The 12781-nt window shown below is 44.4% G+C and overlaps 1 protein-coding gene across 1 annotated transcript; it reads right to left on the reverse strand.

The window, feature by feature from the left end:
* Positions 1–9003: 9003 nt before the first annotated feature.
* On the reverse strand, positions 9004–12043 carry LOC131284435 (dynein axonemal assembly factor 5). The gene is made up of 8 exons (XM_058313292.1): positions 11226–12043; positions 10788–11163; positions 10139–10717; positions 9954–10049; positions 9799–9874; positions 9623–9732; positions 9175–9541; positions 9004–9104 (listed from the first exon to the last, which is right to left on the reverse strand). The coding sequence occupies exons 1-8, from the start codon at positions 12041–12043 to the stop codon at positions 9004–9006; spliced, it is 2523 nt and encodes an 840-aa protein (XP_058169275.1).
* Between the last annotated feature and the right edge of the window lie 738 nt (positions 12044–12781).

Below are 12781 nucleotides of genomic sequence, written 5' to 3' on the forward strand. Positions count from 1 at the left end.
GGCTGTAATACAAGTGGATTTTTGTACCTAAGAAAAATCAGACAGTTGATGGTCAGATGGATTTTTTTTTTCATTTTAATAGATTCTTAATAAATTCTTAGATAAAGAATTTAAAAATTAGGATTAAAGATACTAACTGCCTTCTTTTTCGTAATAAAAGGATCAGCAGAACCTACCAGTTTTACAATATCTCCGAAGTGCTGTTCGACTTCCAACGCCCCTGGTTCCAACACAAAATTAAACTGTTACAAAATCTACAAAAAAAAATCACACAAACACACACTTCATCAACTTTTCGGCAAGCACTGGTCATCCAAGCAGACATGCACTTCCACTCGGTGCAAGCATTCAAAGCACTTGTTTCGAGATTTATCCACTCATGCTAGATTTCGCAAGTTCTATGCATAAATTGATTGCCACCTCAACCAAACGGTGCCTGAGGCGAAACCCGGGGGCCCAACGCAACGCAGCTCGGTTCCATCCGTTGCGAACGCGGTGGAACACTTCTTTCCCGGGGGCAAAATCTCAAGAGGTCGATTCCCGTAACCCTGTTCGCCCGAAACTAGGCAATGCTCGGTACTGGCATTATCGCAGCGGGGTCGTAGCTGGCTTCTGGATCAATCCTGGCGTGCCAAAAATCACCTTCCTCCACTCTCCTGGTAGAGTTCCTCCGCTCCAAACGGTGGATTAATGCCGTTGGGAACATTTTAAGCGCACGCCAGAGTAGCTTCCACCCGTGCCGGCGTGCCCAAAGCCAATGGTTGAACACGGCACGTTCCGATGCCGATTGCTTGGAGGAAGGGTTCTAGTTCCGGTTCCGCCACCCAAAGTACCTCCTGAGGTGAGTAGGTTCATTTCTCGTTGGAGGTTCTTTGGAGAGGCGCACAGTTATTTACTCGGTACCAACAACGCAATCGGCACCCGGGAGTCAGGTTGGTTTGCCCATCAGCAGAAGGATACGGCGTACGCTGGAGCCACTGTTAGATAACACGCCTAAGATAACTTGCTACGGGCGCATGGATAGAATTTATGGATTCCCATTCCAACACACACACACATACTCATGGACTATCCGTCTCAATCCAGACCATTGGTAACGCCGGCAGTACTGCCTCGTCACGTAAGGAAGGAGCAATTAAAATCTCTTTTGAGGGGAACGTGCACTTCCCCATTCGCACCGATGCACTCTCGACCCTTGGACTGTGGCTTTACTGAGTGTGTGTGCATGTGTGCTGATGGCTTCCGCAAGAAATAGAAGAATATCCTTTACCCCGGAGAGCCTTTGCAAAGGTGCCAGTGAATAGGCCCCCAACGGAAAACGCTCCGCAGCATCTTCAGCATTCCCAGGCATGGATGGATATGGATAACGAATGGGATATTCGCCGGCGGATCTAAATGGAGCACGCGAGGACCGGACGAGAATCCGAAAACGAGCCATTCTGCCACCGGGAATGTAATGTTTGAACACGCACATACAAACACACACACACATGCGAACAGAAGGGTCCGTTTGTCCGAGTGGTTCCCCGTCCGCCGGAAGGAATTAATTGGTGGATACGGTCGAAGCAAATTATTGCCCCGGTTCCTTTGAGGCTAAATCAGTCCGTAACCGTTGGTGCATTCAATTTAAAAGGCATTATTTTGACTTATGTCTTCATTAAACAATTATCCACGTGAGAGGGTGGGGGATCTTATCCTTAACACACCTACAACACGCGTGGAAAAAAGCATCCCAAACAATCAGCTCCATTCGAATCATGTCATTGGTCAGCATGCAGGCCATTAAACACAATGCAAGTAACAGATAAAAATGTTTATCCGATTAAAATTCTTATCAGTTGTGAATGAGAGATCTTCATTTGCAATCCATTAATGTCCACGTGACCGTATTCAGCAGATTAAAATGTGCATTTGATTGGAAACCGGAAACCGAACATAATGGTTGAGTATAGCATAGTTTCTTTTGAGAAAGCAGATGTTTAATTACCTTTCTGCTTAGCCTACAGGTTTTCAGAATGATTTGTCGAACTAGTTTTCCTTTGAGTTATCTAATTCTATTGCATTCCCTACAATTCAATACAATATGTTTAAAATGAGTCGCCAGCATTTTCACTAGGGTAAGAATTAAACTTTTAGTTTTACGATAACAGAATATCATATCCCGTATTCAAAGCCGGGTGCAGTAATCCGTTAAATACGGTAATTTGTATATTTAGTTAGCACCAGATTAACCCTTGATCAAATAATTGGAATCAATTTTGCCGGTCGAATGAACTACTCATGAATTGAATAATTCAAATTGTAATTTATTAGCGGAATACGAGCAAACTGTGCCGTAAGCGAACAAAAACGGGAAATACTCCGCTTCGAATTCGCTTTAGTTACAGCTTATCTCCAGCATGTCGGCCCCTTCATGCAGAGCCAAGGTCGCACCACAAACTCCCTCCCTGTCCTTTCCGGTTAACCCCAACTCTCCACGGGTCCCGCCATTATGATATATTATCCTAATCCGCAGCCCATTGCTAATGCCGTATATCCGGTTTTTCGGTAGATTAAAGCCATCTACGGTCAATTTTTCTAACCACCCCTTCCCCAAGGCACGATAGCGCCTTCCGCTACCTACCCGGTTTAATCTGGGCAGCCTTCCCGGCGGCGCCCGGAAGCGAATCGTATGAAAAATTACTCCATTCGCTTCCGGAACATCGCATCTCCGACCGCTAACGTTTCCGTCTTTCGTTATGTGTGTGTGTGTGCGTGTGTGTATGTCCTACGAACAGCCTCCTACGATCCTAAGCCGACAGCCGACAGCGGCAACTGTCATTATTTATTGATGTGTCGCTAACCTCATGAAGCGCGTTACAACCGACGCCACCACCGAAACCGGATGTTGGGGCTTCAAGATTTGACTTCCGTTTCTTCCTCCAACCGCTCGGTGTTTGATGGAAAACGCTGGCGGGCAGGAATTATGACCCGGGGCAAACAGGCGCACGACCCTCCCACGACTGAAAATGGCGGAAAGCTGTTATTTATTATTTTTTATTACCTTCACTCCACACTTGGGTGGTGGGTGTAGAAAAACTACCCCTGCCCACTACCCGTGAGCGAGGAACGCGAGCCGAAAACGGAAACCACGGGTTAATCCTACCACCGCCCCAAGCAACCCCATCTCCTCCTACTTCATACTTTTCCCCTTGCGGGTGAGCTTCAGTGAACCATAGATTTCGTAACGATGAGCAATAAAAACGCCACCACGGTGCTCGAACTCAAACAATTCGCAATCCGCAAATCGGGCCAGTTGTTTGTCGGTATTGGTGGTTGTTTGTGCGCGCACTGCGGTTGCCCCAATGGCGGACGTAGCAAATAGATATTAGTTTCCTAAGCCTTATATATGACCCGGCCCATGAAGAAATTAAGCTCATCCCGGACTTGTAATCAATTCGAAGTCTATTTGAGGGAAAAATATAAAGTTGTATTCATCCGACCACAAAGTGTTTTCTTTTTCCAAGAAATGAACATAAAAACTTATTTTTTTTAAATTGGTTGATAATTAAACAATAATTAATTGATGCTTTTAGTGTGACCGATGTTTTGTTGGAAAATGTATAAACGAACAAGAAATTATTTCGATGCGAATGTGGTGTTGCAGTTTTGACAGAAAATATAAAATCTAAAATGAACTTACCAGAACGGTCAGTTAAGATAGTAACAAACAAATGAAAATAAAACTAAAAATATAGAAAATGTACAACACCGGATCAATTCTGTATCAAGACTCAAATTGTGCTTTCAACAACGTTGCCCAACGCTGTCCAAAAGCAACGCACACTGTGTTCGCTTGCGAGTGTGTATATGTATTTGAGTATTTGTCGACCACCTCCAGCTCGGCCTGCAAAAACCCCTCCGAAATGCGTCCGGTGACCGTGGATGGAGTTTGGAAATAAAAATATTAATCATATTTGTTCATTTATCATCCCGGTGTGATTTGTGGTGAAACGATAAGAGCTGCTGCGGTGTGCGCGGGCGCTCGTTAGGTTAGGTTCGATTGACCCCATCCGATGGCGCTTTATCGTAATGGTTCCCGGTAGGCCACCGGTACTGGCCTTCTTGCGCCCTCACCCCCCTTGCATAACGACTCGCGTACACAGCAGTGCTACGCATCAACTTTCTGGTCGTGTCAATACACGGCCGTGTGCTGGCTCGCTTTCCGGGCTCGATCGAACCGGTGGTGGAACCACTTCCGGACCGGGATGATCCGGATGAGCAACAGCAGCAGCACGTGGGCCACTCGGTGCGGACAGCGCACTGGAATGGGCCTTGGGTTTTGTGGTCTGCTCGTGACAGCCACTCGTGGTTGACCCTCATGGTGGACGCAGCGCGAACGATCGGGAAAACCGGGACTATAAAAGGGCGTTAAAATCACGGTCGCGCGGGTATGTGTGTTTGATTTATTTGTTGGGACATTTATTTACTTGCCGGAATTGTTTGCGATTGGTCCGTGGGTAATACTCCTTTTGCTCTGTTTTTTTTTTTTTTGCGACACACAGTTTGGTCCTGGGATTTTCGTTTTTTTTATGTGTTTGTGTTTTGCTGTCGGTTTTTGCCTGCAAAATTCATTTTCAACAACATCATTGAAAAACGATGCATGGTCGGGGCTGCGGTTTGGCGTGTCTATGGTGGATAAATGATAATGTTCCTCATTTCCATAAGCCAACCGGGGCTTAACCGCGCAGACGGTGTAACGACAAAATGAGATTTTAATAAACTTCGCCTAATGTTTGATGTGCAACTAATTACAAACAACAAACAAATCGAAGGGTGGACACATTTTACCTCCAACCTACCGGGGTGTCCCTACGGTATGGTAAATTTATTTTATAGATTAAAATGTTGCACTTTTTTGTTGTTGATAAAAACGCTGACACATGGTGGAATTTTCTGACGCTGACTAATGGAAAGCTCCATTGAGGTTCCATCGAACATTCAGATCATCGGTTGCACTTTTGTAAACTCCAGCATCCAGTCGGAATTCAGCTAAAATACTTCACCTCTCAAACCCAACTAGCAACGTTCGATCGTACACGTACCGAATCGTCTGTCTGAAGTTGTACGGTCAATCCTTCGGGCGTATAACAAATAACCTAGCAACAACTTCCGTGCGATGGTGACCAACAACCTCATTCGTACGGGAATCGGACGTATCGGAGGAAGTTAGGCTTGAAACAGTCGCTTATTGACTTCCCGCAGTCGATGAAGCCACCTCGCCTCACACGAGAGGTACAACCGTGGGTCCGTAAAAACCGGTTGCCATTAACGTTGGCCATCCAACCAGCCTACCGTCCGTTTTGCGTGAACGGACAGGGAGATTTGACCGAGGTAAACCACAGCAGATTAGGATACAGTGCCAGACGGAATAGAACAATTGAAGTTTTAAACGAGAATCGTGCGCTTTTTATTTAATTTACAGATTATATTGTGGTTCGGAAAAACTTTTCTTTTACAATATTATCTAAAAATATATATATATAACCATCGTTTTTTAACACACCCATTACAATGCAAATGAGTTTTTGTATGTTGTTACTTACAACAACCAGTAACAAATTGCTTAGTAAAATAAATTGTGCTTTGTAAGCTACAAAATTACAAAGTCATATCAGGTCGCAAAATATATCGTATAACCAATTTCTACGATTGGAAAGTGTAGGTTCTAAAGTCATTTATCTGTTTAAGATAATGGTTTATTAGGCTTCGGAGAATAATACCACTTGCCCAACACCCCAAACAGTAGGCCGTAGGCTTATTATCATTTAGTTAAGGTAAAAACTTTGCCAAATTAAGTCAACAGTTGCTATTCATCCAATGAATTTAAAATTCCATTAATCTCAACAATAATACATATTATGAGTTTCCTTTCTGTTAGCACTGATAACGCACCGCATCTCAACAATAGGGTCGTTCAAACCAAATGTGTGACTATGAAAATATTTTCATTACTTCCGAAATGGGTCATAAAATTGTTTGCCTAAAGCATTCACCAACAAACGTGTCTGCTGGCAAACATAGCCCAACGCCGAACCTCTCGGTAATCGGTTACCCACCCCCGGGAAAATCGAGGTGGAAAATCAAATTCGATCACAATTTAACTCTTTTTCAAGCGGCACAATATTTGCGTGCGGAAACGAAATTACTAGCTGCTGCATTGCGGTTCTGGTGACCGAATGAGTGTCAACCCCCTTTTGTGACTCTGCCAAGCCAATGATTTGAAACCGCAGTTTTGTTACCGGGCAACAATTTATTGGCGGCCAGGTTGTATCCGGTTGGAAACCTCAATCACCACCGCCATCACTCCACCCACTCACCCTAGGCCACAGGCGGCCACCGTTTTGGGTGCGCCTATTGATTTGGTGTCGATTTATTTCCAACCTAATTGATTCAATTAAAATCAGTTCATTAGGTGGTAACATATTTTACGTGCATTAATTCGTGCACCCATTTAGTGAACGGCACTGTGGCGGAGCAACCGTTCACCGGACACGGTGCTTTCCGTCCGCTCGCTTTTCCGACGACGCTGGGTTGGTGTGTTTGTTCGCGCGATTCATTCATTCCTGAAAAGCGTACAGCGTGACTTGGCGAATGCTCGACCGTGGCGGGAACGCGAAATCGGGACGAACCGTTAAATGATGTTCTAATTAAAATTGAACGTTGAGTGTTTTAGTGTACGCAGTATCTTGTCCGAACGTGCCTATCGTTTTCCGACATTCCCAGTACGGCAGGCTACACACCGCTGTGTCTCTCGAATGAACCGTCTGGAGTGTCGCATGTCGCTAGAAACAGGATGAAAGTCACCGGAACGATAATTTAATGGACAAGAGTAGGGTGCGATTTCGTTTTTCATTCGACGCCTTGTGTTTCTACAATCAACAGACGCACTTTCGTCCTACGTTTATCGTTTTTATTCTGTTTTGGAACTTTTACATCGTCCTTTCGCGCAAACGAAACCAATCGAAGGCAAGGCCAACCGGTCGGTAGGACACCTCGGAACGTAGCGCGTTGTTTGAGCGCATCGCCCAAGTTCATTCCCAAAGCAATTAAAACTTCCCATTCGTCATGCCAACGCTGGTTGGCTGAGCAGAGCAAGTTGGAAAAAAAATGACCAGACACCTGCACCTAGATGCGACCCAGGCCAATTGGTAACGTTTACCGGGAGGTGGCACAAGTCCGGACTAGCGACGTTCACACGCAACGTACGAACGTCATCCGGAATGGAATGTCCGGAGTTGCCTTTTCGATTGGCCACTGGAAGAAACGAAGCTACTTGGCATCGATGGTGGCAACTTTGACGAATGTAATTAGTGGGAATGTAAAGGATCTGTCCGTTAGCAGATATTTAGTTTTATTTCTTCGCCAAACAGTAAAAGGTGAGACGGTACACGAGAAGAAATATTGGCACGTGGCTGGAACATCTGGTTTGCATTTGATGGATAAAGTTTAATTACGTTACATCCCCCAGGCAACTCTTAAATTGGAGTGCTTTCGAGCGGACAATACGTGCACCGGGTGTCCTTTGAATTCGGTGGTCATTTAAACACATTTTTGCACAAACATTCTTTTGTGAAAATGACAAAGCTACATACATTTTGAAAATCGTTTTCTATCACTGTCAATCACTGTGTGCTTATGAGTACAATAATTTACTAACCTACTAACACTTTACTCGAATCTAACTATATTTGAACCCTACTAAGGTTTGCTAGCAAAATCTTTATTTCTTCTTGTGACTTTAGTTCCTCAGGTATATGGCTGGAGTAAATTTGGGATAAATTATTGAAAAAATACGTTATAAATACGTTATACGTTTACGTTATAAATTCCATGATAAATCCGGAAGGGGAACGTTCATAAAAAATAAGAGTGAAAACAGGTGTTTCCATGCATGAAGCAGATGGAAAAAAATGGAGAAGTAACAACGTGAAACCTTTTAACAACGAACACTGTCAATTATGGTTAGCTCGCATGAAAAGAAAAACGTTACAGGAAAAATATTACAAAATTTTCAAATAGTGGTAGAAAATAAAACAAAACGATCAATGGATCGATTCCTTTTATGCTCTTCACTTCTCCCCCTGCACTGCCGCAAACCGGATGAAACAAAATGTGTCCCTTTTAACATATAGACTACGGTGTTTGGGTGATAATAAAATATCAACCTTGAGCAAAAACAAACGTCTGTTGGAACGGATGTCGAAAGCAGCTTCCCGCGCTTGCGTTTTAAGTGTCGGTAATGGCTTCTAGGCCCATTAAACCCCATCACGTCACATCCCGGACGCATCCCACTGATTGCTAGCGAACATTTTACCTCATCACCCGTTCATAGCTCCGTCCACATACTAAACGTGTACTCTCGCGTAACCCAATTATATGCTCCGTCGAAACGAAGAGGGCAGGAAGAACAAGCCACCGAAGGGATGGCAAACGTGGCATAAAAGTGCATACTTCACGCAGAGCATAGCGATGCATCAAAGCCGCATCATCAACACCGTTGGAATTTGGGACTACCATGTTACGGCGGGCATTACTTTGGCTGCACGCTTCAGCAGTAAATTAACCACCGAAAAAACGGCATTATAAGGTTCGCGCGCAAAAAGCATCGCCGATGTTCAAGGTATTAAGTGCGCACAAAGGGTTTTATCAATTGTGCAACTTTACAGGCTTCGTGTAAAAAAAAAAAAAGAAAACATAAAAAATAATTACCCATGAAATGAAATGGCATTCGAACATTCCATGGTTAAAAATCGGCAGTATTCTTTTGATTGGTTAAAAATATACGCCAGCATCCTTATCGCGGATGCTTTGAAATGAGTAGTATTTCCAAATAAATATTAATTTGAAATTTGAAAAATTAAGTTTATTATAAAACGACAGTAATGTGCGTAGACTATTCAAAGGTTTTTCTTTTTGTTCCATAAAAAATCTTCTACGATGATTTTTCATTATTGAAATATCTTATTGCATGCTACCGATAAAGTTATCCTCCGTTACATTTGACACTTTAGCCAAGCTTGTCATGAGCTCCCGGTTATCTAAATAAAGTCGCTGAAGGGAAGCTAATAGAAAAGAACGAAGAAAAAACATCAAAATCAAAAGAGAACCCTTTGTGTTACAACTATCACTTACCGGTAATAGCTTTGCGTAGTTTAATCTCGGGATTTTCCAAATGCAGAAACATAACGGGCAGGATTTGTTTGAGTATGTCCTCCCAGCGCTGGGAAGCGGAGTCGACCGATTCGGTGGCATCGACAGACCCAGTGCAGGCTTTGCTCAGTTTCAAACGCCCTAGGCAGATGGCTGCCAACTCACGCACTTCGCTACTGGGATCGTCCAGCCGGGAAAGGATGGGGAATGCAATCAATTTCAGGAGTTCCAAATCCAGCCCTTGGTCCAAACGCACCAACGCTTTGAGCGTGTACGCTCGCGTAGCAATGTTGTTATCGTCAATCAGCCCCGCAAGTACATTCAAATATCCGGTAAGCAGTGGCATATACTAGACCATATTACGAATTCGAATGAAGAATCAAATTAATTGAATAATGCTTAAATAATTTACTAAAACACAAAATCATACCACTTCAGCCGTTACACCCTGTGCCATTGAGGCGAAGCAGGCAGTTGCCATCGCACGGATCGACTCAGCGCTTCTGCCCACAGACCATACCAAAGACGGCGCAATGAGTTCTGAAACAAAAAAGGGATTTTGATATTAATTTGGCTGAGTACAACTGCGACCGGATTAAAACTTACCATCCACGAATGGTTTAAGTAAGGCCATTTGTACTTCTTTGGATTGTTTGTTTTTCTCTTCCCATGTAAGCATCGCCTAGTTGTAAGGAGCACAAATACAATGGTATTAGCTTTTTTTGCCCAAAAACAATAAAAACTAGAAGCTGGATACTTACCACCGATATTGCACTGAAAAGCTTAACCTTTCCTTCGGGTGACGCATTTGTTAAAGCTTTGACAAGAGTTACCCGAAGTGTATCAAAGTAGGATTGCTGGGTAGAAAAAGTTTACATATTTCTCATTATCGCTTTTATCAAATTTCAAAAACTTCATCGTTATTAAACACCGTAGTATAACCTACCTGGAAACCACAAACCGACACAATACCACACAGCAGTAAAATGTTGGTGCTAGCATCCGAATTTTCGCTCTCCAAATGCTCAATATTTCCCAACACGTTCGCTAAATGATGTGCGTGCAGCTTATCAATATCATTATCCAGCAGCCGAAGGACTTCTAGGCCTTTTTCACGGATTTGTTCCTTTTCCTCGTAGCAAAATGCAATCACCTTAAGGATCACTGTGTAAAGTGTACGTTCAAGGGATTGGTTCTCGACGGTTTCCTGTTCGTTAACCGTAATTTCTTCCAAGGCCGCCGATAGTTCTCTTCTTTGTCCGTCCAACGCTAGGATGCTGCAAAACTCTAGCAGCTCTAGCTGGTACGTTTCCTTCAAATTGTGGCATACGTCCGGATCGAGCAGAAGTGCAGCAAACTTTTTGATGTCCTTCCGTTTTTCTTCGCATTGCACGGAATGGGTGTATAGCGTTCGCATACATCGGAGTTGACCGATTGAGGGAAACTTTCGAAACTCAGCTACCACATGTTTGCTCCACGTTTCATAGTCCAGCAGCTTTCCCATCAGTTCACAAACATTCAAAGCCTGCGGAAAAAGAATGGAAGTAATTGAAGAGAAAATGCGAAAACAATTGATCACATCCATCGCTACCTACCTCGGTTACGATCGACTTTTCAGAATCCATGCAGGCCTTCGCCAAGACTGGGTTCACCTCAAGAAACTGGGAGGAAAATGCCCGCTCGGAGTGAAGAACGATTTGCTTCAACAGTTTTGTTGCATGTAGACGGATGTCCTCCTTCCATTCTTCCATTTCGTGCAGCACCAGATTGACCACCCGCAGGCTGCGCTGAACGATGGCGCGGCAGGCAAGCGTGGGTCGAGTGTACCGATCCACCGGATAACCGACGGGCAGCTTTTCGATCAAAGCAGCCTTAGCCAATTCCGATTCATTTTCTTTATAATACAGTTCACCTGCTTCCTTCCAGCGGAACTCGATGTCTTCACGAACTTCGGCCGTGCCGTCAGTAAGGCTGTGAGGAAAGTAACATCAAATAAATGTTTGTTCAAAATCTACCAGGAATTTAATTCTTACCAATTTAAAACCAATGGAAGAATACGATGAAAGAAAGAATAGCGATCTCGCAATTTAAGCAGCATCAAACACCCGGCTCGTCCACAGGCACGCCTCACAAACGGCACATCGTCCATCAAGAGGGGCGATATTGCCATTATAATTTCCGAAATCCGGTCCCCGTTGGTGAGTATGTGCAGTGAAAGCTCACCGAGCGCTTCGACGGCAACAATACGATTCGCCGCATGACGGTGCCCAAGTACGGACTTGGCCGGGGCAACGAGTGCTTCCGCTCGATAATGCAAGCTGGGCGTAGCGCCTGCGATGGCCAGCACAATTTCACAACTCTTTTTCTGTGCCGCCGGGAACGGGTCGCGTAAGGTTTTGATCAGTATGTCCACGATATCGTCGAATACCTTCAGCAGCGGGTCACCACGCTGTCCATCGCGGTCGCTGTACTTCTCCACCAATCTGCCCAACTGTTCCAGCAGTTGTAAACGGAGCTCTTCGCTCTCTTCGACGATTTCCGCCCGTCCGATTCGCTTTGCCAGAACTGGCACGATATACCCGAGATAGTACTCGTTTGCCGGTAGTTTTTCCAGCAGCGTGTCGATTGTGGTTACCGCAAGAATTCGCACTGACTCGAAGCGGTCACTGTAGCACCGGAGGATATCGAGGTATGTTTCATCGAATATATTCGCACATTCGGTGCTAGACACCGTGGCCAGAAAATTCGCTTCGAAATCCTTTAGCGCCCGTTGTCGAACCATGCGGTCCGGGTTGCGTGTCTTCAGGCAAAACGATTCGATGAACGTCCCGCTTTCTGCTTCAGTAGCCATTCTCTCCAAATATCTTAAATCGTCTTCGATTCGATGGTGTTTCACCGGAAAGAATGCTTGGTTCTAAAATCAACACACATCAACCAAAAACTTCTAGATCGGTTGCCGGGTGATCCCGCTTTCGGCTAAAAACTACCAGTTGCTATGGTGATGTACCGAAATGACGTTTCTCGAAGTAAATAAACAACTGCAAGTGTGCTTCGTTATAATAATCTTGGTGACGTTCACAGTAGTGATGTGCAATGTGAGTCAGAGTGAGTGAGTGAGCCAATTTATAGCAATGAATTAAACGATTCAATTCACCAAGACGATTTATTTTGGCTCATGAATGATTCGGCTCAGTGAGAATGGATTGATTCAGTGAGAATGTATCAACTCAGTGAAACGAATTGGCTCAGGAAGAGTGAATTGGCTCAGGAAGAGTGAATTTGCTCAGGAAGAGTGAATTGGCTCCCTCAGAATAATTTGACTATTTCGCGAGCTGAAAAATTACGACAGTTCCAGTTCGGCGTCGCATCAGAGCGGATTTTAGCAGTGCACAAGTTTCCTGAAAGGGTTAGCGGAAAAGTAAGGTTACGGCACGACCGCGTGGTCACCCCGAGCTGGAGCTCAGGTCAGAAAAATCCTAGCTGCCGCACATCTCGTTCTGTTTGAGTCAATCAAGCGGACCACGAGTTCTTGTGTCCTGACAACGGAAGGAATTATCCCTCCCGTGGCCGGCGGGTGGACATATGGCTA

Source organism: Anopheles ziemanni, chromosome 3, assembly GCF_943734765.1.
Source record: "Anopheles ziemanni chromosome 3, idAnoZiCoDA_A2_x.2, whole genome shotgun sequence".
Lineage (NCBI taxonomy): Eukaryota > Metazoa > Arthropoda > Insecta > Diptera > Culicidae > Anopheles > Anopheles ziemanni.